The 25,680-nt window shown below is 47.3% G+C and overlaps 1 protein-coding gene across 7 annotated transcripts in view; it reads right to left on the bottom strand.

Annotated features, from left to right (window-relative positions):
- FNDC3A (fibronectin type III domain containing 3A) overlaps nucleotides 1-25,680 on the bottom strand; it is a 1,489,010-nt gene that overhangs the window by 441,024 nt on the left and 1,022,306 nt on the right. For all 7 annotated transcript variants that reach the window (XM_086934979.1, XM_086934981.1, XM_086934980.1 and 4 more), the window contains one exon: nucleotides 10,574-10,642. In XM_086934979.1, the coding sequence (XP_086791105.1) occupies nucleotides 10,574-10,642 (69 nt within the window). The remainder of the gene's footprint in view (nucleotides 1-10,573; nucleotides 10,643-25,680) is intronic.

The following is a 25,680-nucleotide window of genomic DNA, read 5'->3' on the forward strand; positions in this document are numbered from 1 at the left end:
TGCTGACCCTGCAGAATTTCATTATGCATCCACCCACTTATGACACTTCTGTGACGTTTCCAGTACACGCCTACGTGTACGCCCTCTTACACACCTACTGTTACGCACATGTGTTCTTATCTTTCTCTTTTCACTTGTTACGCCTACTGTATTCATTTCAATTATACTGTTTTACTATATATAATGTGTGATGTTAATAAAATGTTGAATGTCCCTTCCTGAACCTTAGTGGTGATGGAACTCGATGTCCCGGTTCTCGAGAACCTTAATTAAAGCCCGTATGACTCAGATACCACGGACTCTGCCTCTCATTTATTGAGCTTTCCTTTTATTATCGTTTAATGTATAGAAAAATAGTCCGGTAATTTTATTTACCACAGTCTTCTTCTTGTCCTTGTTGGCACCAGATGTGCTCCTCGTGGTTGGTGGTTCTTTGTCCTTCTCTTTTTCTTTTGTTTTGTCCTCGCCTGGGTCACCTTTTTGTGATTGGCCTTGTTCTAAAAAAGGACTTGGCTCCGTTTGTGCACTTGCGGTTGGTTGTTCTGCCTGTTCAGAATCTGATCTTGTTGCCGATTGCGGCCCACTAGTAGTTGGTCGTTCCATTTGTTTCGTTGGTTGTGGTGCTTGTCTGGTTCTTTGTGACGTGTCACTATCTGATGAAGACGTTTCTGTGTGAGATGTATATGGTTTGTTTGCTTGTTTGCGAGCATACACCTCTGCCCAGGTGTATACCTCTCCAAGGCGGTAATCGAGGGTATCCCTCTTGTACTTACGAATTTTTCTTTCATTAATGTCCCTGGTATGTTTATCCATTTGATTTTGTATTTCTTCATCCTCAGCGACTACCAATCCTGATGACAGCATTCATTGAGATCTCAAAGACGCAAATTGCTACTGCAGAGGTACGAGAGGAAACAACAGGCATACAGGTAACATCGGAAATGGACATTGCTGATGCTACCAATGCTGAAGGTGATGCTTCGCATCTATGTGCGGTTAATCTTCTAAACAAGGTATTCGAACTTTTACCAACAACGGTAGATTACTTTTTGTCTACAGCATTAGAAAATTTCATGTTTTCTCCATCCCCATACACTGACTTTTGATTCAGCACACAGTGTACCATGAAGACTCTGAATTACCATGAAGACTCTGAATTTGGCCTTCAATTTTCAAAACAAAGACTCAATTTGGAACTTTTTCCTATGATTAATTTTTTTTCTCCAAATTAGTTTTTTTCATTTTTGGCACAGTAGAACAAGTTACTTACCTTCGGTAACGCTTTTTCTGGTAGATACAGTATCTGCCTGTGGATTCCTCACCTTGTGAATATCCCCCTGCGTCAGCAACGTTCGGAAAATTCTTTTGTAGCACGCCGGCGTGGACGACGTCACAGGAGCACGGCATCGCGCGCTACTCCGGCTGACGTCACTGACTCCTTATTAGGCCTACGTCGGCGTGATGATATCAGTTCCGTCCTTTTTTCCGTGCCTTCGAGGCACCGGGAAGGACCAATGACAGTAGATATACATATATACAGTGTACATAGCACATACAATTCAAAACAGCACACATAGTGCATAGCAAAGGTATGAAAAACCCAATATATATACAAATATAAATATACATAAAAATACATAAACTCAGGTATAGCAGAGTGGATAACGGTGAGGTGGGTAGGTCAGGTAGGAATCCACAGGCAGATACTGTATCTACCAAAAAAAGCGTTACCGAAGGTAAGTAACTTGTTCTTCTGATAGATACATCTGCCAGTGGATTCCTCACCTTGTGAATAGAGTCCCACAGCAGTCCCCACTCACGGAGGAGGGTGTCCCCTCTCCTATACCAGAAAATCCTGAATGACAGAGCGCGCAAAGTGACCGTCCCTCCTCACCTCGGCATCCAAGCAGTAATGCTTTGCGAAAGTGTGGAGGGAGACCAAGTCGCGGCTCTGCCAATATCCTCAACAGGTACACCTCTAGATAATGCAGAAGTAGCAGACTTTGCTCTAGTAGAGTGAGCTCTTATAGCCTCAGGAGGGTCCTTACCCGCCAGGGAGTAGCAGATCTTGATGCATAATATTATCCATCTTGAAAGTGTGCGCTTGTGCACAGCTCTTCCTTTCCTGCAGCCAGCAAATCCAACGAACAGCTGGTCATCTAACCTGAACTCCCTCGTCATGTCCAGGTAGAAGCTCACCGCCCTCTTAGGGTCCAAGCGGTGAAGTCTCTCCTCCTCCTTGGAAGGGTGAGGGGGAGGATAAAAGGTAGGGAGGGTAACGGACTGCCCCAGATGGAAAGGAGTTACCACCTTAGGCAGAAAAGCAGCCCTGGTCCTGAGTACCATTTTTTCAGCATGAATGGTCAAGAATGGGGGCTTTGAACTAAGAGCTTGAAGCTCACTTACCCTCCTTGCCGAGGTAATTGCGACCAGGAAGACCGTTTTAAAAGACAAAAGTCTCAAGGGATACCTGTGCAAGGGTTCAAAGGGAGAACCCATCAAGTAGGTTAAGACAAGATTTAAGTCCCATTGAGGCACAATAAAGGGAGTAGGAGGAAATTTATTAGTGAGACCATTCAGAAACCTTAAAACCACAGGAGATTTGAACAGTGACGGCTGATCCGGCAAACAGAGAAAAGCCGACAAGGCCGACAAATAACCTTTGACAGTAGCCACAGCAAAACCCTGCTGGGCTAAGGAAAGTGCAAATTGAAGAATATTGGACAAACGAGCCCTTAAAGGGTCAATGGACTTCTACCCACACCAAGCAACAAATTTAGACCACCTATAAGAATAGACGGACTTGGTGGAATCATGCCTGGCTGATAAGATGACATCCACCACATTGTGAGGGAGAGAAAAAGAATTCAGGTTGCCCCGTTCAATCTCCAGGCATGAAGGTGTAAGGTCTGGAGGTGGGGGTGTAGAACCTGCCCCTCCATCTGGGAGAGGAGATCTGCCCTGTAAGGGAGACGGAGCGGAGGGCACGAGGAGAGGTGGAGAAGATCTGTGTACCACACTTTTCTTGGCCAATCTGGGGCGATCAATATAACCTGGGCCCGGTCTTGGCGAATCTTCCTCAGAACCCGAGGAATCAAGGGTATGGGAGGAAACACGTAAAGGAGTTGTGAGTCCAGACTCAACTGAAACGCGTCCCCCAGCTCCCCTTAAATCGGAAACTGGAGACTGCAGAATGACGGGCAGTGAGCATTTTCTTGAGTGGCAAACAGGTCCACCTGAGGAGTACCCCACGTCCTGAAGACGTGACGAACCACCTCCGGGTGAAGCCTCCACTCGTGGTCGGCCGAGAACCACCGACTGAGACTGTCTGTACGTACGTTCAGAACCCCGGCCAGATGATTTGCCATCAGACAAATCTGATGGTCCTGAACCCAGGACCCCAGACGCAGAGCCTCTCTGCAGAGACACCGCGACCTTACTCCTCCCTGCTTGTTGACATACCACATCGCGGTCATGTTGTCCGTCAGGACTTGAACTGACTGACCGCGAAGGGAAGGGAGGAAGGCCTTGTGCGCTAAACGTATGGCCCGCAACTCTAGAAGGTTGATGCGAAGCAACCTTTCCTCTGGAGACCAAAGACCTTTGACCACCAGATCCCCCAGATGAGCACCCCACCCTAGAGTGTATACATCCGTTATCACTGTGGCCACCGATGGACGCAGTTGAAAAGGCTTTCCCTGAGACAGATTGCCTTCCACGCCCCACCAAGACAGATCCGCCGCAGTTTCTCTGGAGATCCTCACTGACTCCATGAGATCTCTGTTGTGCTGATACCACTGCCTGCGGAGGCACCACTGGAGTGTCCTCATGTGCCAGAGTGCATGGTTGACCAACAGAATGCAAGAGGCCAACAGACCGAGCAGACGAAGGACCTTCAGGACTGGAACGACCGCTCCATTGTGAAATAAAGGTATAATTTCCTGTATGCCATGAATCCTTTGAGGAGGAGGGAATGCACGACAGACAGTTGTGTCCAGTACCGCACCTATGAACAGGTTGCGCTGGGAGGGCACCAGGTGAGATTTGGGTACATTTATCAAAAAACCCAACCTGTGCAACAACTGAGTTGTCTCTTGCAGATGATGAGCACTATCCCTGGTGATTCTGCTTTGATCAGCCAATCGTCCAGATAAGGGAATATAGGAATCCCTGACCTTCTGAGATGTGCAGCCACCACAGCCATCACCTTGGTAAAGACTCGAGGCGCAGTAGTAAGTCCAAACGGAAGGACCGCAAACTGGTAGTGTTGCGACCCCACTGTAAAACGGAGATACTTCCTGTGTGACTTCAGGATGGGGATGTGGAAATAAGCATCCTGTAAGTCGATCGACACAATCCAGTCTTCTTCCATCAGCGCTTGAAGAACCTGCGCAAGAGGGAGCATCTTGAACTTCTCCTGTTTGAGATAGAGGTTCAAAATCCTGAGGTCCAGGATTGGACGAATTCTGCCATCCTTCTTGGGGATCAGAAAATACCGGGAGTAGCACCCCTGACCCCTCTCCTGCTCCGGAACCACCTCTATCGCACCTTTTCGGAACAGTGCCAGGACTTCTTCCTGCAAGAGCAGCAGGTGGTCCTCTGAGCAAAAACATTGGCAAGGAGGGTAATTGGGAGGGAACTCCCGAAAGGGAAGAGAATACCCATTCTCTACGAGATTGAGAACCCAAAGAGCTGATGTAACCGATTCCCAATCTCATAGAACATAAGTAAGCCGACCCCCTACAGGACCCGCATGATCCGGAATGGTGGATCTAGGGCTGCTTTGCTATTGTAGCTGAGGGGTGGGTATTAGAGGAGGAAGTAGAGGAGGAGGAGGCTTGACGTCCACGACCACGACCCCTTTGTCTACCTCTATAGGACTTGTACAAGGGATTTTGCTGCTGCTGCTGCTGCTGCTGCTGCTGGTTCTGCTTATTGGAACGAAAAGTAGATCTTCCAAGCCCAAGGACCTTGCAGTCGCTCTACTATCTTTAAACCTTTCTGCGGCAGCGTCAGCCTTTTTCCCAAAAAGGCCAGTGCCATCAAAAGGCAAATCCATCAGAGCAGCCTGAACATCAGTCGAAAAATCGGACGACTTTAACCAAGCGGCCCTTCTAGTGGCGACTGAAGATCCCATTATTATGGCCACAGAGTCCGCCGTGTCCATGCCACTCTGAATCACCTGGCGAGCCGCAGCCTGCGTGTCAGACACTACCTCATTGAAGTTCTTTCTATCCTCCTCCGGAAGCTTAGATGATAACTGCCTAACCGTGTCCATCAAAGCATGTACATATCTGCCCAGCAGAGAAGAATCATTTGTCGATTTCAGGGCCATGCTACTTGACGAGAATACCTTCTTAGCATTCTGATCCAAACTTTTTGAGTCCTTATCCCCTGGAACCTGGGGAAAAGCAACTGCCGACCTCTTTGAACATGCCGCCTGAACCACCAGACTTTCTGTCGAAGGATGGGAAGTCAAGAACTCAGGGTCACCAGGTGCCATCCTATAGCGTCTCGCCACTGTTCTAGACACCGCAGGAGCAGACAGAGGCCTTTTCCAGACTTCTAATATCGGTTCAGTAAGAGCCTCAGTGAACGGGAGAGTCGGCTCAACAACATTAGAAGGTGAATGTAGAACCTCAGTAAGGATGTTAGATTTAAACTCTACAGAAGGCAAAGTCAAGTTCAGCAGTTCTGCAGCCTTCTTAATAACAACATGGTAGGGAGCCACATCCTTAGAGAGTGCATCAGAAACTGCAGGCAACTCCCATTCTGGCGAAAGTTCCAAACCACTTGCACTATGTAGCTCCTCAAAATAATCCTCCTGTTAGTGAAATTCACCTTCCTCCACTTCAGGGTCCTTATATTCCTTCTCTTCCATGAGACGCTGAGCTCTACGCCTTGACCACTCCAACCGAATCGAAGTCGTCGGATCCGGTAACGACTCCGATGGAGTTGGGGCCGGCGTCGAGTGAGGAGCTGGAACTGCTTGAGAATGGGAAGTCGGAACCGGCGTCGAACCTCATTTCCGATCCCGAGGTCGCTCCAGAGTCGGTGAAGCAGTGTGCGGAGTCGATGACCTCGGCGGCGCCGCCGAACCAAGCCAAGGTGGATATGGGGTCGGCATAAACGGCAGAAAAGGCGCCGGAGCATAAGCTTGAGGGACACCCAAGTTATACGGCAATGGACCCATGGGACAGCCGGTGCACCAGTGGCGTACATTGCCCTCGCATACACTCCATACATAGCATTAAGGAAATGCGAGGGGTCCTGACCAGGACCAGGAAACGGAGGGTACAAACCCACCGGCTGCTCCAAAGGAGGCTGCACCGGAATCGTTTCGTCTTGACCTTCCTGTTCCTCAGGATGATGCACCGGAGTCGCCCTTTCCTGAGGATCCACAACGTATTCTTCCTCATGTGCCGAAGACTGAGACAGATCCGGTCCCGGATCCGGAGAAGGCTCTCTGGACTGTAAAGGCGAGGTTTCACCTACAGGCTCACGAGATGGTGAGGGAGACAAAAAGTCCTTACGATGTTTTCGAGAAGAAGACCTCTTCGTCGAGTCCGACTCCCGGCCGGAATGATGCCTCGAGCTATGCTTCTTCCTCTTATGTTTTTTCTTCGAGGAACCCGAAGAATGTCCCGAAGCAGACTTCGACGCCGACTCCGATCGGGACCTCGATCTCGACCTCGTCTTTGACTTCGGCTTCGACCTTGAGCGTCTCTATCTTGATCTCAAAGACCTCTTCGCATCCTTTCCTTTTACCTGGGCCAGAAGGAGTTTAGCTTCTCGTTCTCGCAGAACCTTCGGGTTCATTTTAGAATAGGATCGACAGCCTTCAACATCGTGGTCCGATCCCAGACACCACAAGCAATCTCCATGAGGATCGGTTATGGACATCATCCTGGTACACGATCCGCACTGCTTAAAACCTGTCTTCTTCGACGACATCTTCGGCGGAAGACAGCAACTCAAAGAAGATACAGAAACACACAAATAGCAACATAGTTACTATCCGTAACACAAGAGATCCCAAGAAACCGTTAGCGTCGATGACGCAGAAAAAAGGGAACTGATGTCATCACGCCGACGTAGGCTTAATAAGGAGTCGGTGACGTCAGCCGGAGTCGCGCGCGATGCCGTGCTCCTGTGACGTCGTCCACGCCGGCGTGCTACAAAAGAATTTTCCGAACGTTGCTGACGCAGGGGGATATTCACAAGGTGAGGAATCCACTGGCAGATGTATCTATCAGAAATCTGCTTACAGTAGAACTATTCATAGAGAACAGAATTCTTTGAACACTTCCAGAGACAATATGTCACCTTGTGAACAACAATTTCATTTATGTAACCTGACATGAAATAGTTTCGGCCCTTTTTCTTCTGTAAATCACGAGCCATTTCATCATGTATATCTATCTATCTATCTATCTATCAATATATATATATATATATATATATATATATATATATATATATATATATATATATATATATATGCTCATTCGTTTAGCATTCACAGAAAATATATGCTTAGAATGAAAAATTGCTTTAATATGTACAGCACCATTGCATTTTAGGCACAGCAACAGTTTTAAATGCATTTTTAGAAATATGTTTTAGCCATGTTTTTAGCAAATCATGTGTAACTATATTTTAGATACGTTTTGCATGTTTAGCATTTAGTAATGTCGTTCATACTAAACTGGAGTGGGTGTTGTGTTTCGATTTAGATACCCGGATATAGGGTTCCTGAATCATGCCCTTTTATAGGCACACCTTTCATTGCCCTTATTTAGGCATAGGATTCCAGTCCTTATTTAGGCATCAGCCATGCAAACCAAATACAAGCATGGCCACCTACATCTGTCCATCCCACGTCACAAAAAGTTCTTTTTAGGACTTCCCCTACTTGGATTATTGATTTCTCCAAGGACTTATTTATTAAGCATGAACATCTATTCCTTAGGGGTTCATTCATGACGTTTCTCTGCCTGACTTTTACTTCAATACTGCCACTCCTAAACACCTTCAAGATATAAATATACCTACACTTGCCATGGCAAACCATGGCTCGGCTGCACAGCTCGCCACGGCAAGTTCGGAAGAAATTCGAGTCCCCGACTGACGCACTGACCAGACGCTGTCATCCTCCTCGCAGAGAATCAGCTCCAATGTTTCTGACTCCATTTGCGGGGTGTTAGAGATCGAGACCGGGAAAGAGATTACAACCTCTCTCATTCTAAAGGTATGGAGCAGACTAGAACCTAGAGGGACTTCTGGCAAATACTAACTATAGCTAAACTAGACTATAGAAAAACAGCACCTACTTCTTACCTCGTACTACATTTAGGTTAGGTACACTTGGGTAGAACTATTTAGAAGCACCAGACGAGTATTCACATTTTAGCCTGTGTTATTTATGTATGTATTTTATGAATATATGTCATAGCTACAAACCACGCTATTGCAGTATTATTTTATCTTACTGCTAACGCTGTACGTATTATACTTCGCATTCTGTCTTACGATTGAAGCAGTTCATATCTCTTGCACGAGAAATAAGACTGTTCAATAAACCCTTTTTATTGAGACCCCCTGTCTACCTATTTCTGTGCAACTCTGTAGAAACAAAGCATGCACGATTGACTGAGTGAAACTGTTATCTATTGTTTCCACGATTCTGAGAACTGTTCCGATTCTAAGGGAAACAAAGTTGTCATGTTCATGAGGTTGTCAGAGACTAATCCCTTCTTGTTCATTCGAGTAGTTTCTAGTGACCGCTGAGCTAGCTGGCACACACAAGTAATTAAGTTTAATATACTCGATAGAGGCATACTGACCTCAGCCCTATGTCAAAACTATAGTGTATATTATTCCAATGCGCAGAGCCTATATGGGGTATAGGAACTACACTACAATACAGCGTTCCTATAACGCCTTCAGCCGGAGACGCTGACAGGAGAATCTGTTGGCAGAGTCAAAGTGTTCACTCAGACACCATAAGCAAACAGTACTGCTAGGTTAGTGGTAGTTTTACTAGGTGCTGGCGCCACAGAGGAATGTACACTTTTCCTAGTTGAAGGTAACCAATTCTATAAAGTTTCAACGGTGCTACAAGGAGAAGAGAACCACTTTTCTTCTTCTAGTTAGGCAAGAGCCACAAGATGCTTGATACTCCTTAGCACACGTTTTGTATACAATTTACATACATATACATGTGTTTCCACCATACATTATTCACACATTCGAAATAATTTTCATTCCTTTTTATTCAGGGTTGATTGGTGTTTATTTCTGGAGACGTCACAGCCGACACGTGTTTCGTCGTTTAGGGAATGTAACCCACGACTTTTTCGAGGCTATTCTCCGAAATGTAGTTCGTTATTTTTTGAGGTGATAATTCCAACCCTCAAAGGGGTTCTTGTGGGGATGTTGCACGTATTAGAATATGTTCATCCGTGTAGTAACCGGAGTATCGGTTGGAAGTATGGCAGCTCTTAGCTGCTGTCTTCACAAGAGAAACATTCGTCCCTGCTGCCTCTTTGATTGAGACCCCTGTCTACCTATTTCTGTGCAACTCTGTAGAAACAAAGCATGCACGATTGACTGAGTGAAACTGTTATCTATTGTCTCCACGATTCTGAGAACTGTTCCGATTCTAAGGGAAACAAAGTTGTTATGTTTATTAGGTTGTCAGAGACTAATCCCTTCTTGTTCATTTGAGTAGTTTCTAGTGACCGCTGAGCTAGCTGGCACACACAAGTAATTAAGTTTAATATACTCGATAGATGCATACTGACCTCAGCCCTATGTCAAAACTATAGTGTATATTATTCCAATGCGCAGAGCCTACATGGGGTATAGGAACTACACTACAATACAGCGTTCCTATAACGCCTTCAGCCGGAGACGCTGACAGGAGAATCTGTCGGCAGAGTCACAGTGTTCACTCAGACACCATAAGCAAACAGTATGTGGATCTGTGATCGACATCTGCCTCTCACAATAACGACTTGGTTTAAACCCAAAAGACATTGTATTGGCACACTGTTTGACAATGAAGAAAGAGGAAGGGCCCAATAACGGCCCTTATTCCACTAAGGATCTGCTTTGCAAGCTCGGAAAAGAAGGAACTGACATCAGGGCGTCAGTGGTGGGGTTATATGAACTCCGCCGATGATGTCACTGACTTACATGTAACGGTAGGACTGTGAGTAATATTCCCCATAGCCTGCCTGGTCTACATATACATAATACAATAAAAATAGCCACTGAAAAACCCCAATGCTGAACATGAGGACAATGTGTGTGATATGTGAATGATCTGTGATATCTGTTTTTCTGCTTCACAGTCATTGGAGTGTCAATGCATGTCCTTTTAAATTTACTTGTGCATTTGATTGTCCTTTTAAATTTACTTGTACAATGGTTGCTTAATGTATCATTGTAACACATTTAATGAAACTCCCAAATATTGTGTATCACTTTGTACATTACAAATGTACAGTGAAATAATTCATAAATAAAACAAAAATATTAAAATCAAACCTTGTAAATTCGCTCTTACCACTGGTGCCTTCAGACATTTCAACAATATATGTGGTTATTGATGATCCACCAGAATCTTTAGGAGGCTCTAGAGGAAAGAAAAATAGATCAAACAAAGCTAGATGCTTAGTATTTTTGGAGAATGACTCACAATCGTTTTCCTATCCAATGAGAATTTGGCTAATTAATATGGCACCAAGAAGTGGTTTAGAGTGTGCAATTTTAACCTATAGTTTTCTCTATATTTCACATAAAGAACGAGTTACTTACCTTTGGTAACAATGTATCTGGTAGAGACTTACAGCCAGATTCATCAAGCGAAATGCGCTCGCAAAAGGGCAAGATTCTGAGAATCTGGCCCTTTGCGAGTGCAATTTTTGCATTTGGGATTCATCATCCCAAATGCAAAAATCGCTAATCAAGAATTCGCAAATTTGCGAGGATTAGCATTTAAGGAATCTCTATTAGAGATTCCTTAAATGCTATTCATGAAACATTTAAAAATTGCGAATTCGCAATTTAAGAGCGCTATTTACCACGAAGTCAAACCTCGTGGTAAATAGCGAAAACTTAGAAAAATGCATTTAAATTCATTTTTCTAAGTTGCATGTTACACACACACATGTCCTTTGGACATGTGTGTTCACAACATCAGTGTAAATTCACATTAGCCCATAGGAATGAATGGGGAGTTATTCCTTATTTGCGATTAGCAATTTGCTAATCGCAAATAAGGAGGCTGTAGAAATCGCAATTTATTTTACGATTTCTACATGAATCCCGATTTGCAAGTCCTTAATAGCGATTCCTTCATAATCGCTATTAAGGACTCGCAAATCGGGACTTTGATGAATCTAGCTGATAGTCTAGCTGCAGATTCCTTAACTTAGAATATCCCCAGGCATCAGACTGGATCCGGAAAACTTTTGCAGCAGCACCTCTGCGCACGGGGGGTGGCGCCGCACAGCTCCGCCCTGACATCGTCCACGGACATGACGTCAGCGTAGCCATATATGCCCCTCCTGGCGTGCTGACGCCAGTTTTCGTCTGAGAAACTTTTCGGCGCCACAACGCGAAGCCATCACAAAAAAACTGTGCTTATATGGGAACAGTGTACAAAAATGATGAAAAAGGAAAAGACATGGAATAGTGAAACAGCACCATAAACTACAGTGCCAGGCACTGTACATTGCAAACTAGTAAAGGATGGTGCGCCGTGAGGGACAACAAGTCCGGGACACAGGAGCAAGGATTATTGACCACAAGACGTCACTAGAAAGAGACGTTGTATCCCCATTAAGAGACCTATAAAAATGTGGCAGAGCCAATAGACTTCAAACCAATGGAGCTCAGGGGTGGAGGAAACCCCAAGGCAATAGAGAAGTAGAGATTGGGGGGGGGGTGGACATGAATAGATCTCACACTGTACAACCCAGGGCGTAGGGTTGGAAAGGATACATGACAAATGAGCATACCGCCCAATCACGGGAATGGGCGGAGTAAAGAAATGAAAACAGAATGAAGCATTGTGTGCAGGAGTGAAGGTGAAACGTCACACTGCAGAAGGGTCAAGCCAACCGGAGGGAGGCGAGTGTAGAAAGACCAACTTAAAAAAGGTCCTCGCAAAACGGGGAGGACAGGTGGGCATTAAGGAATCTGCGGCTAGACTATGTCTCTACCAGATACATCGTTACCGAAGGTAAGTAACTTGTTCATCTGTTAGAGACGTCTAGCTACAGATTACTTAACTTAGAATAGATACCAAAGCCATACCCATAAAGGAGTGAGGCCTGCGATTTAACCCCAATAAGTTACCGAGACAACATAGCCGTCAACAAGGTGACGACCCACCGTGGGGACCGCAACCAGCGCCACCACACCAGAGCATGAAGTTCAGAAAGAGCAAAAAACTGTGGGAGACAAAGGAATCACAAACCGCCAAAGGGCAGCACGAAAGCTTCCGCATATACACCCGTTGAGAGGGAGAAAACATATGCTAGATATGTCGAAAAAGGGAAAGTTTCATGACCTCACAAGAAGGGGAAACTGAATCCAGGATCAGATGTATCCTCAGGACCTGACGTGCTGACAGTCATGAGGAACCTGAAGGGGACAGAATAAAGTCCAGACCACTAAGTGACAGCAGCCTTTTCTCGCCTGGGGGGAGCAACATTCCCCCGCAAGAGAGAGGAGAAGACAAAGCTAGACACGACAACCGGAAACATCCATGACCAAATGTTTCAGGCGTGTAAAAAGCGAGTTTCCGAAATAGAATACTCCCCTTGAGAGTGGTGACAGCAGGAACCCAAGCAGAAGTGTAGAAAACACCTGTGCGGAAGCAGCAGTAAATGTGTAAAAAACTCCAGTTGGGAAAATGCCTAGAAAACGAGGGCACACGGCAATGTACAATAAGAGGTACAGGGCGAAGCCGCCACCTTTAAAGACAACCCCATCAAGGGCTGAAGCACGAAAAACTGTCACCTTAAGCGTTAAAGGGGAGGGGGGGGGGGCAGCACCACATCAGTGGAAGAAACAATGCAAACAACCTATAACAGCAAGTATTCCATGGTGCTTGTCCAGGTTATGCCAATATATAGAAGCGTGCCACATAGTGGTTGTACCCTGGCGCAAAACGAGGACAGGGCGTCAGAGATGAGCACAGCGCCTGAATTGAACAACACAGAGAGAATCACAGAGAATCTGAAAACCCCCCTGTGAACATAGGTGAGGCAGAAGCCATACGGTAAGGACCCCACATTGAGACGTAGAGGGACTACCGACAACCAGAGTCATCTGCATAGAAAATGCCATAGAGCAACACCAACGATAGGAGCGCAGGACAGCAGGAAAAAGAGACCCACGGCAAGACTGGGGCGAAAAACTCCATAGGAGCGTACCAAGGCTAAGGCAACCACTGAATAGCCTAGAAATACTCCACACATAGGGTAAGTGTAAACCCCTGTGAGGGGCGTCCTTAAGGGCAAAGAACACATTCAGAGGACTGAAAGGTAAGGCAGAATCAGTTGTTCGGCTTCATGGAAAGAACACAGAGATGGCGGAACCACAGCCTACACAATCCGGGTGCTACACAGAGAACCGGGACATGTATGAAATCAAACCAACAAGGCAACTTCGCCTACGCAGAATAAAACAATACTCATAAGGCAAAAAGGGGCGCGCCGCAAGACTCATGGTAGCCCTGACATGAGGCGGGAGATAGCAGAATCTGTGTGGCTATCAAAAAGGTCCACGCCATTAAAAGGCAGATCCCTAAGAGCATTCCGAACATTGTCCGGGAAATGCCTGTCGCGCAGCCAAGCATGGTGGCGCAAAGCCACAGACCGAGCAAGAGCTTATCCCACTGAGTCAGTGGCGTAAAGAGAAGATCGTAGGGAAAATTGCGCTATTCCCCTGCCATCATGCAGAAGGCGGATTAATTCGATCTGCAGGCCTTCTGGAATTGAAGGCAGATGAGACTCGACTAAGTCCCACAGGGTAGAGGAGGCGCGTGCGAACACGCAAGCTGTATTTAAGGCGCGGCTGCCAGCACTGGCAGAGGAAAAAAGCTGGCGACCACAGGCGTCTAACCACCTGGATTCCCTGGTGGGAGGTAACAAAGGCAAGGCGGAGAAAGACAGCAAGTTGAAGGACGCCTGAACAACTAGGCCCTGAGCTCTAGGGTGAACCGACAGACAGAGCGGATCATTAGGGGTAGGACGGTCTCGACGAGCTATGGCCCAATCAACAGGCTCACCCGAGGAAGGCCTTGCCCACGTGCCCAGCATGATGTCAAACAAGGATGCCCCAGGGTCAGCAAAGGCTCCATTTCAACCTGCTCCATATGGAGAAGATCCATCAAAGGATCAGAAGGCAGCGAAACCACAGGGGGCTGAAAACAAAGAATAGCAGACGCCCTCAGTTGCCATCCGGGGAGGTGACAATAACCCATCCGTAGGGGATGGCTGGAGACTAACCCGTCCACTAGACAGCAACAGTAGAGGAGCCGGGGGGTCCACGCCACACAAGGTACCTGCACCAGTGGCCCAAAAGGCCGCAGATCAGGGAAGTCCAGAGGAGCATCAGTGTGTGGCATAAGTGGAGGCGTAGGCGCCGGCGTCGAACAATGCCGCGTGGAAGTCGCCTTGACGTCTGAGGAGTCGGTGGAATATCAACCTCCTAAAATAAAGTAGACGTGGACGTTGGCACCGGCGTCGACGGACGTCGAGCCGGATGCATCTGGACGTCGACGATGTCCAAGTGGGACTCGGTCTGGGCACCATCCGACGTTGACCTCACTGCAACATGTGGGGAACAGGGCGTTGAGCCCGGCACCGCCTCCGACGTCAACGCAGGGAGCCGCTCAGGGCTATGCGGAGACTGATGGGGTGGGCTAGACGGACGACTGGGACGACCCCCTGGGCCCCGTCCCGTCGGCGTCGAAGCAGCTCTGGAACCGGAGTCGATGCAAACAGCCAGAGCCGAGGACGAATCCGCTGGCGAAACCTGACGTGAGTGACTTCCACCTCTATGGGACCCGAAGCCACACCAGGGAGAGGGGGTGACCCAAAGTAAGAGCGGAGAGATTCAAAATAAGCCTCCATTTGGGCTCGTGTCGCTCCAGCACCTGGAAATGGGGGTACGGACGCGACGACCTTCGGAAGCTTGTTCTCGGCATGGAGTGAGAAGAACAGGCGCCCACATCACGAGTATGAGAGGAAGACCTCCTGGACTTACGTTTATGTTTCCCTGCCTCCGAACGACGTCTGTGGGAACGACCTCAGGAGTGGGCTCTATCCCGAGAGGGAGAGCGGCGACGCAAAGGTGCAGGACTGGACAGCCGTGTGGCCAGCAATTTCATACGATACTCACGTAAGTACTTCAGTTTCACCCGCTGACAGTCGTCGCACTCTTTGGAGTCAGGGTGCACTCCGAGGCACCACATACAGATGGCGTGCGGGTCCGTTACGACATCTGACGTGCACAGGTCTCACACGCCTTAAAGCCCGAAGGCATTGCATACTGTTCCTGGACGCCAAAGACATCGAGAAGACCCGAAAAACAGGGTAAGAAACCGCTGGTCTTCCAGGATCAGCGCTGGGGTGCGGAAACGGAGAAAACTGAGGTCAGCGCGCCGGGAGGGGCATACATGGCTCCCCTGACGTCAAGTCCGTGTACAACGTCAGGGCGGAGCTTTGCAGCGCCGCCCCAAGCGGGCAGAGGGGGTGCTGCGGAAAGTTTTCCAGATCCAGTCTGACGCCTGGGGATATTTTAGGTTAAGGAATCTGCGGATAGACATCTCGATCAGATAGTGGGGCACCATACCGTGCCAACTTTCTGCCCATGTTAGCTGAAAGGCATGGAGCAGGATAATTACATCTCATCCTATCTTAAATATACTTAAATGTGGCCAATCTATAGTGCTTATAACTCATCTTCTTCCTTTTAAGAACTACAATTTTGACAGATCAAAATATGGGTTTTACTCTGTTTAATATATAACAACATTATGTAATTTTTCTGCACTTACAAAGTAGATTAGATTACCAAAAGCAAAGTGAATTGTGTCTCTTGCAGGAATGTTCAATAACCAGTGGGAGGATTTTTAGCGTACTAGGCAAAACAGCATCTTGACTGGTGAAACACTCACCATAAACTGATGAAAACAACCCATGAGTCCTTCTACTGTTAGTCAGCACCACCACAAGGCTACTATTTCACCTACTTCATTGATGTTCCGGCCTGGTCAACAACAATATGGTTATCCAATTTTGTATATCAAAATGAATAAAATTTTAAATTTAAAAACTTGCTTACAAGCACCTGTATTACTGGTTTTGCTGGATAGTGTACTGGCCCAATCACCTTGGGAGTGTATTTACTTCTCTCCCCATCCAAAGATTGAAATTGGAATATATGATACTTTGTGAAATTGATGGTGTGCATGCTGAAATCCAAGAATACCTCTTAGTGAACGTTTTTAAACATTGTTTATTGCTTTTTACAACCAGTAACATGACCGGTCATCACAAATATCAAACTGCATTGTGCCACAATGAGCCAAAAAATGTAAAGGCTAGTACAGAAAATACAGCAGGTACATTGCCATGGTAAGAATATAACTATCACATAATGTTATACCGTAGTACTCAAAGCTTCACAATGTACATTCAAAGGAATAAAAATTGGTGTGTGGACAGATAAGGAATATGCTACTTACCAGTATGCATCTGTTCTTGGCATGTAGCGCTGCTGACATTCATATCTGTGCATAGATCGCCGCCTAGTGTTGGGTCCGGATGATTGCATGTTGTTGTCCTGGAAGAGTCTTCGAAGTATCACGAGATAGGTGGCTCCTCCCTTGGACTACAGTACGCATGGGCATCCTCAGATTGTTTTTCGCCATTGTGGCAGAGATGGAGTATAGTACAGTAAGAGATGTCCATGTGAAGCGTGAATGCTGCGGCTGCGACAGGCACCGGGGAGGTGGGTGGGCGATGTAAATGTCAGCAGCCCTACATGCCAAGAACAGATGCATACTGGTAAGTAGCATATTCCGTTCGAGGCATGTGGGCTGCTGAATTCATATCTGTGCATAGAATGTATAGCAGTATCTCCCTTAGCGGTGGCTACCTGTGTCAGTCGCAGCAGTCTGGAAAAGAGTTTTGAGAACAGCCTGTCCTACAGCAGCTTGCTGTTTTGAATGTACATCTACACAGTAGTGTTTGGTAAATGTATGTATGGTTGACCATGTGGCTGCTCTACAAATTTCGTGAAAAGGAATATTTCCTAGGAAAGCCATGGATGCCCCTAGTTTGCGTGTACAATGCGCCCTAGGGGGAACTGTTAAGGTGCGTTTTGCTTTTAAATAACATATTTGAATGCACTTAACGATCCATCTGGCTATACCTGATTTTGAAGTGGGATTGCCTTTGTGTTGCGGTGTGAAAGCAACAAACAATTGTTTCGTTTTTCAAAATGCCTTAGTTCTGTCTATATAGTATAGTAGAGCTCTCTTGACATCTAGAGTATGCAAGGCCCTTTCAGCTACTGTTTGTGGATTCTGAAAGAACACTGGCAGTTCAATGGTTTGATTTATGTGGAAATGTGATACCACCTTTGGCATGAATTTAGGGTTTGTTCTGAGGACTACCCTATTTGCATGTATTTGGATGAATGGCTCTTGAATAGTTAGGGCTTGAAGCTCGCTAACTCTTCGAAGCGAAGTGATGGCAATAAGTAAAGCCACCTTCCAAGTAAGAAATTGTATTTCGCATGAGTGTAGTGGTTCAAAAGGTGGTCCCATAAGTCTGGTTAGAACGATGTTTAGATTCCAGACTGGTGAAGGTGGGTGTTTTGGAGTAATTACGCGTTTGAGTCCCTCCATAAACGCTTTAATTGCTGGCACCCTAAAAAGTGAAAGGTGTTTCCTGTTTTGAAGATATGCTGCTAACGCAGCTAAATGTATCCTGATGGATGAATAGGCTACATTGCAGCGTTGTAGGTGCAATAGATAGCAGATGATGTTTTGAGTAGAAGCATCAAGTGGGTTTATATCATTGTTTCTGCAATAAATGACGAAACGTTTCCACTTAGCTGCATAACATGCCCTGGTAGTGGGTTTTCTTGCCTCCTTGATAATGTTCATACACTCTGGAGGCAAGTTCAGGTATCCAAACCCTAGGATCTCAGGAGCCAGATCGCCAGGTTCAGCTGTTGCGGATCTGGATGTTGGATTTCTCCATGGCTCTGAGTTAGTAGATTGGGTGTGAGTCTCAGTCTTTGATGAGGCACCACTGACAGTTCTAGGAACGTTGTATACCATGGTTGCCTCGCCCATGTGGGAGCAACTAGGATTAGCGTTAGTGAGTGTTGGCGTAGTTTGCGTGCCACTAGCGGTATTAATGGAGCTGGGGGGAAAGCGTACGCAAATTTGCCTGACCAGTTCATCCATATCGCATTGCCTTGCGACTGTGGATGTGGGAACCTGGCGGCAAAGTACTGGCATTTTGCGTTTTCGCTTGTGGCAAACAGGTCTATCTCCGGGTGTCCCTACTTCCGGAAGAATGGCTGGAGCACTTTGGGGTGAATCTCCCATTCGTGCATTTGTTGACTGTGCCTGCTGAGCAGGTCGGCTACTTGATTTTCCTTGCCTGGGAGGTGCTCTGCCATAAGAAATATGTTCCTTTGAATGGCCCACTTCCACATTGCTTGAGCTAAGTGCGACAGCTGTGGGGAGTGTGTTCCTCCCTGTTTCTGAATGCAATACATAGCCGTCATGTTGTCCTTCCGGATCAACACGGTTTTGTTGCATAAGTGTGTCTTGAATGCTTTTAGAGCTGAATGTAATACATAGCCGTCATGTTGTCCTTCCGGATCAACACGGTTTTGTTGCATAAGTGTGTCTTGAATGCTTTTAGAGCTAGAAAGATAGCCATCAGCTCCAGAAGATTGATGTGCATCTTCTTCTGTTGTACAGTCCAGAGTCCCTGTACTGTGTAGTGTAGGGCATGGGCTCCCCATCCTAGTAGGGATGAGTCCGCGGTTAACACTATTTGTGGGACAGGCTCCTGGAACAGTCGTCCCTTGCAAAGGTTTTGAGGATTCCACCAATGCAGAGAGTTGTATGCACGACTGGTCACCAACACTAGGTCTTTTAATTGTCCCTGAGCATGGTTCCACTGCCTTGCTAGGCACTCCTGTAGCGGACGCATGTGTAGTTTGGCATGAGGGACTATGAATATGCACGAGGCCATCATGCCTATTAGTTGCTTGAACACTCGAGCTGGTACTGAGTGTTGGGGCCTGAATTTTTGGATCAGTGCTTGCATGCTGTTGATACGTGCTGCATTGGGGTATGCTTTTGCTGCCAGTGTATTTATAGTTGCTCCCAGGTATTGCTGTACATGGGAGGGCTGCAGATGTGACTTTGGGTAGATTAGCGAAAAGCCTAACCTGTGCAGGAGATGGATGGTTTTTGACATGTGGTTGGCACACTGCTGGGCCGATGGCGCTTGTATTAGCCAATCGTCCAGATATGGGTACACATGGATGTGTTGCCTCCTGAGATGTGTCGCCACTGTAGCTAGACATTTGGTGAAGACGCGTGGAGCTGTTGTGACACCAAATGGTAGCACTTTGAACTGGTAGTGCTGACCTTGTATGGTGACCCTGAGATACTTTCTGTGAGAAGGGTGTATTGGTATATGAAAGTATGCGTCTTTGAGGTCTAGAGTTGCTAGGAAGTCTCCCTTGCGGAGCAATGGTAAGACTTGTTGGAGAGTGAGCATATGAAAATGCTCCGACAAAATGTACAGGTTGAGGGGCCTGAGGTCCAATATTGGTCTGAGAGACCCGTCCTTCTTTGGAATTAGGAAGTATAAGAAGTGTACTCCTGTTCCCTGATGTTGTAGTGGGACTGGTTCTATGGCCCCCTTTTGCAGCATACTGATGACCTCTTGCTGCAGTAGTGTTATATGTTCCTGTGACATAGGACGGTGCACGGGTGGTATGTTGGGTGGGGTTGAGGTGCGTTCTAGGCAATAGCCATGTTGGATAATTTGCCTGACCCACTTGTCTGTTGTGATATTTAACCAGATTGGCAGAAACTGTTGTAGTCTTCCCACGACCGGTGTTATATGGTCTGGGGGTAGTGCCAAGAAGTCACTGTTTGGTGCCAGTGGAGGATCTACTTGCATTGCCTCCACGACCCCTTCCTTTGGTGTTATTGCCCCTGTATCCACCCCTGTTGGTGTTTTTGTTGTACGTGGATTGCGTGTTTGTTTTGTAGGTGGAGGATTGCTGTGAGGTATTACTTCTGGCTCCTCCTCTATAAATGGAGCGACGAAAGGAGCCCTGGTGTTGTTGGGACTGGAGAGCTCCCATGGACTTTGCTGTTTCCGCATCCTTTTTCATTTTGTCCAGAATTGAGTCAACTGCTGGACCAAATAAAAAGTGTGGGTTGATAGGCTGATTAAGAATAGTAGATTGGACTTCATTCTTAAAACCTGATATGCGGAGCCATGCGTGGCGCCTTAGCAGTACGCTTGTATTGATGGATCTGGCAGCTGTATCGGCCGCGTCTAGGGCACATTTAATTGAGGCATTGGTGATGAGCTTCCCTTCTTGTATTAGTTCATCTGCCTGCTGTTTATAAGGATCAGGTAAGTGTTGGAGAATTTCTTCTAAGCTGTCATAATGCGCCCTGTCATATCTGGCCAGCAAGGCCTGTGTATTGGCAATTCTCCAAGAGTTTGCTGCTTGAGCCGCTACTCTCTTGTCTGATGCCTCAAAGATTTTTGACTCTTTGTCTGGAGGAGCAGCCTCTCCGGTAGTCTGGGAGTTAGCCCTTTTACGTGCGTTGGACACCACTAGGGAGTCCAGGGGCAGCTGCCCTTTTATGTATGTAGGGTCGACAGGTGCAGCCCTATATTTCTTTTCAATTCTAGGGTTAATGACCTGTGCCCTGGCAGTGTCTTTATAAATGTCATGTGCATGTTTCAAGACGCCCTTTAACATGGGGAGTGTTTTTACATGTCTCTCAGATGTTGTGAGTGTATCAAAGAGAAAGTCTTCTTCAATAGCATCAGAGTGCATATCCACGTTATGGTAGGTAGCTGCTCTATCAAGTAAAGAATTAAAGGCCACAGTATCTTCAGTGGGTGATGGCTTAGTTGGGTAAACTGCTGGTTCTGTAATGGGCAGAGTCCCCTCATTATCTGGTTCTCCTCCTGCACCCCATGGCTGTAGGTTTGGGTCCTCAGTTGGGTTTTGTGGATACCAAAACCCCACATCTGCTTCCTGATCTTCATCTGGGTTGTATTCAGGTGATGTTGGGGCATCTGGGGTTGTAGGCATGGCTGGATGGATTGGTTCAAAAAGGATAGGAGAGGTAGCACAGTCTTGTTTCTTTTTGAGTGGTATTCTTGGAAAGTCTGCTATTGGCAGAGGCCTTTTCTTCTTTGTGTACACAGTCACTTTGCCAGTTGCTGGGTCAATACACAGCTTTGACTGGCCCTCTGTGGAGGGGTCTGGATGAATAAGCTCTTCCTCCACAGTCTTTGTCTTTGGTGCCGCAGCCTTTGGTTTGCCAGATTTTGGGTCTGTAGGATTAACGGATTCAACCGCTTTTGGTGGTTGGATGTGTTTTTGGACAGTTTTTGTTGGTACAGCTGGCTTTACCACCTTTTTCGGACCGAGCGGTTTGGCTGGGTCGACAGTGTCCTTAGGTGTTTTTGGTGTATGTGGCTTTGGCTTGATGGCTTTTTTCGGTTCGAGGGGCTTCAGCTCGACCGATTTGTTTTTGTCCACAGTAGGTTTCACTTTCGGTTCGACGTTAGTTTTGGGCGTCGCCCTTCTACTTTCGTCGACAATGTGTTTCCTTTTGTCGATATTTGAGGCTTGTTTGCTCGATTCGACGTGCCTTGGTTTTGATGTCGATTCGACGTGCTTTTGCGTCGGATGACGTATTTGGGCCTTGAGGTGGACTCGACGGCTTTTGGATTTGAGCTCGACTCGACAGGTTTTGTCTTCGATGTCGACTCGACGGTCTTTGGCTTCGAAGGTTGTGTCGGGACTACGGCCTTCGGCTCGAGGACCTTTTGCTTAACTACTCTTGGATCGACGACATTTGGTCCGAAGACGGTGTTGTCGACGAGTTTTGGTTTCAATGGAACCGGTGCCGTATGGCGTGTCTCAGAGAAATTTTCGAATATGTTCTTAGCCGGGCCGTATGGCGGGGCTGTAGAACGAAAATGTTGATCTTGGCTAAGGCCTGCTGGCGATGCCTCTGATAACGGTATAGTGTCTATATGGGGCATTGTACTCACGGTTCGCCCCTCGTCGTTATCGGAGTCGTCTTCGACAGCTACGATGTTGTCTTGATCGTATTCCTCGAGATCGACGATGTCTTCGTCCTCCTTGAAGTAATTTTCGGAGTCGTGCTCCGAATATTGTTCGACGTCTTGATCTGATTCTTAGGCGCTACCTAGTTCTTCCTCATCGTCGAAGATGTTGTCTGGTTCCGGCGCCGACCTCTGCATTTCTTGCCTTGCTGCCCGTCGATTCCGGATAGTCTTCTCCGACCGGAACTGGGCACATTCAAGGCAACTATCCTCCTTATGATCGGGAGATAGGCATTTTTGGCACACGGGAGGCTTATCTGTGTGCAGGAACTTCGAGTTGCACTGAGGGCAGTATTTAAATGGAGTGCAATAGATGTTTCCGAAGTCTCTCGGTACCGAGCGCGAAACAATACCGACGGAACCGAAGGCCTTTTGGCCTTTACAGAAGAGTTAGTCAATTCCAAACTTGGAGTGTAGGAAAGTACACCCGAACCCACTGGCGGAAAAAAACAATCTGATTATGGAGAGGATGCCCATGCGCACTGTAGTCCAAGGGAGGAGCCACCTATCTCGTGATACTTCGAAGACTCTTCCAGGACCACAACATGCAATCATCCGGACCCAACACTAGGCGGCGATCTATGCACAGATATGAATTCAGCAGCCCACATGCCTCGAACCCCCCCCCCCCGGTACCACCCATCCAAACCAACTATCACCAAGAAAGTCTGGCCTCCATCAAGTAAATTACATATTATTTAAAGAAGTGGAGTATGTCCCAGCTGAGAAAAACCCAGGCAGCCAGTACCATTTATTAACTTTAGATAGGGAGGGAACACAAACAGCTGTTGTCCCCTTATGCAAATGCTAAAGTGAACCATCAAATGTCAACAAGCCTCGTCTCCTAGCGCTCTAAGATCCTCGAATAGTGTGTCCCACATTATTGCTATGGGTTGTTTGCGTAGTCCACTGTATTCCTCCCGACACAGCAGCTCTCAGTGGCGGCCCAATAGCACACGTCCGCATGCCAGCACAACACAGGTGGAAGAGTGGATTGAGAGACTCCCAATGGCCCATTATTTTCTGTTTAGCAAGGAGACTGCTCGGTTAACAAAACACACTTCTGACAAGGAGGTTTTTGGCCGTGGGTATGTAGTGTTTCACCGTATCTCAGTGGATATGTTCCATTAGTGCTTTAATCAAGTTCCATACTCCCTTCCAGTAAGATGATTAAGTGTGGCATGCCCACAGCATATGCAGGAGGTCAGCATCTCGGAATGGCAGGGAGGGCAAGAGGATGCAGCTGTGGGGAAGAGTGTGTGTATTTTGGAGGGTGCCAAGTACCCTGTGCAATAGCGTAAACTAAAACTTGAATTGTGTGTTGTGAGGTATCATGATAGGATAGTCCAAAAGAAACTGCCATTCCTGATCGTGAAGTGGTCAGTCCAGGTCCTCCTCCCATTTGTCCCGCTAACAGTCACAGTGCCTGTGAGACAAGGTGCAGCGTTCCAGTATGCAATAGTGTTGTGGAGAAACAACGGTAGGTTACGAGGGTGTCGGTTACTCCCGGGCAGTAACAAGGCATAAAGGCTCCCATCGCACAGTTTAGCAGACGTGTAACCTATTTTTTTTTAATTTTTTTTTATTAAAGACCTTTATTCTTCATGAAACATAGTAAGCATTACATATTCCACAATCCCGTGTTGTCGGCCAAAGTAACTCCGCTTAGCGGCATAGCAGAAATATGTTGGACACAGCCCTTTAGCCGGCATCCCGGGAGCCCGGGGGCCCGGCGGCGTATAATGCAACAGACATGCAGAGTCAACAGTGTTTAACTACATCAATGCAGTACAATATATAGGACCATAAGTGTCTGTAAGTACCTGGCTTCTCCAACATACACATTCCACGGCTGTGCCCACGAGTCACATATTGGCGGTCATCCCTACACATGTGCCCAAGACCTTAGGAATATGAAAAAGGCCTAGAAACAAACTAACTACCCAACTAACCCCCGCCCTCCCCGTGTGCCAGCAATCATGTTTCTAGTAACGTACTTCAATTGGTACTATCGGCTAGTTCATACTACACTGCCTACAGCTATCACTCCGGGATCCCTGCTCCAAGATCCAGGCTGCCTGGAAGGGACTCTGCATGTGCTATTACCAAGGTCCCCACCCACCCCCGCCCCTCTCCCTGCAAGACACTACGTCTACTGCTCCACCTGACCTTCTGGGGATTCCGGGGGGTCCAGTGCCCCGTCACTGACCGAGCTCTCCTCCTCACTCTGCTGTACATATGCCTGATAGAGACCCCAGAAATTTTTGGGCCTGCTTCTGGGAGGGAGTAGTTCGCTATATAGTTCTGACTGAGTGCAGCAGTAGAGCAAGTCACCCGCCCATCTCTTCTTGGTGGGAAGCGGTCCCCTCATCCAACACTGGGCAACTACCCTTCTGGCCATCAGTAGTGCCATATCTACAAGTCGTCGCTGGGATAACGGAAGTGGCTTAGAGTACCCCAGAAGCGCCAATGCCTGTCCAATAGTCAACTCCGAGCCCAGAATCGTGCTAATCTCTGAGAAAACCTCCACCCAAAATCTCTGAACTCCCGGGCAGTACCATGCCATGTGGATAAAATCCGCAGCCGGCGCGTGGCACCGTTTGCACTCCGCCGTCTGCCTGAGCCCGTATCAATGCAGCCTCTCCGGGGTATAGTATACCCGCTGTAGAAACTTAAAGTGCACTAACCTATGTCTTCCATTAAGGGAGAGTCTTCTCGTGCTAGAGCAGCAGTATTTCCACATGTCATCATCAATCGGCAGCTGCAGATCTCTTTGCCATTCGTCTCTGGCTTTGGAATGCTGGATCTGTTGATGTGTCACACCCAGTTTGTTCAGATTGGAGATTAGTTTACGAGAGGACGTGGAATTAATAACATAAGTGAGCTCGGGGACCTCCGGAGGTTCCTCCATTTCAGGGCCCAATACTTCCTTTAACGCACTCCGAACTCTATGAAACTGAAACCGCTGCAGGAGCGTAGGCCCCGGCGGTGTGGGGGAGAGCTGTTCCCAGGTCTTCGAGACCCCTGCGACAAACAGGTCTTCCATTTTCGTGAGTCCCAGCGCACGCAGTGCCTCCGCCACTCCCTTTTCCCTCAGTGGACCCAGCCACAGTGCCCAGTCGATCTGCATTTGCAGCGAATACAGGAGTCTACAGTCTCGCGCACGAGTCAGCGCGTGCCACGCATGATTGGTGGATTTGAGCGAGTCTAATTGGCCAATGGCGCG

Source organism: Lissotriton vulgaris, chromosome 8 (genome assembly GCF_964263255.1).
Source record: "Lissotriton vulgaris chromosome 8, aLisVul1.2, whole genome shotgun sequence".
In the NCBI taxonomy this organism is placed as follows: domain Eukaryota; kingdom Metazoa; phylum Chordata; class Amphibia; order Caudata; family Salamandridae; genus Lissotriton; species Lissotriton vulgaris.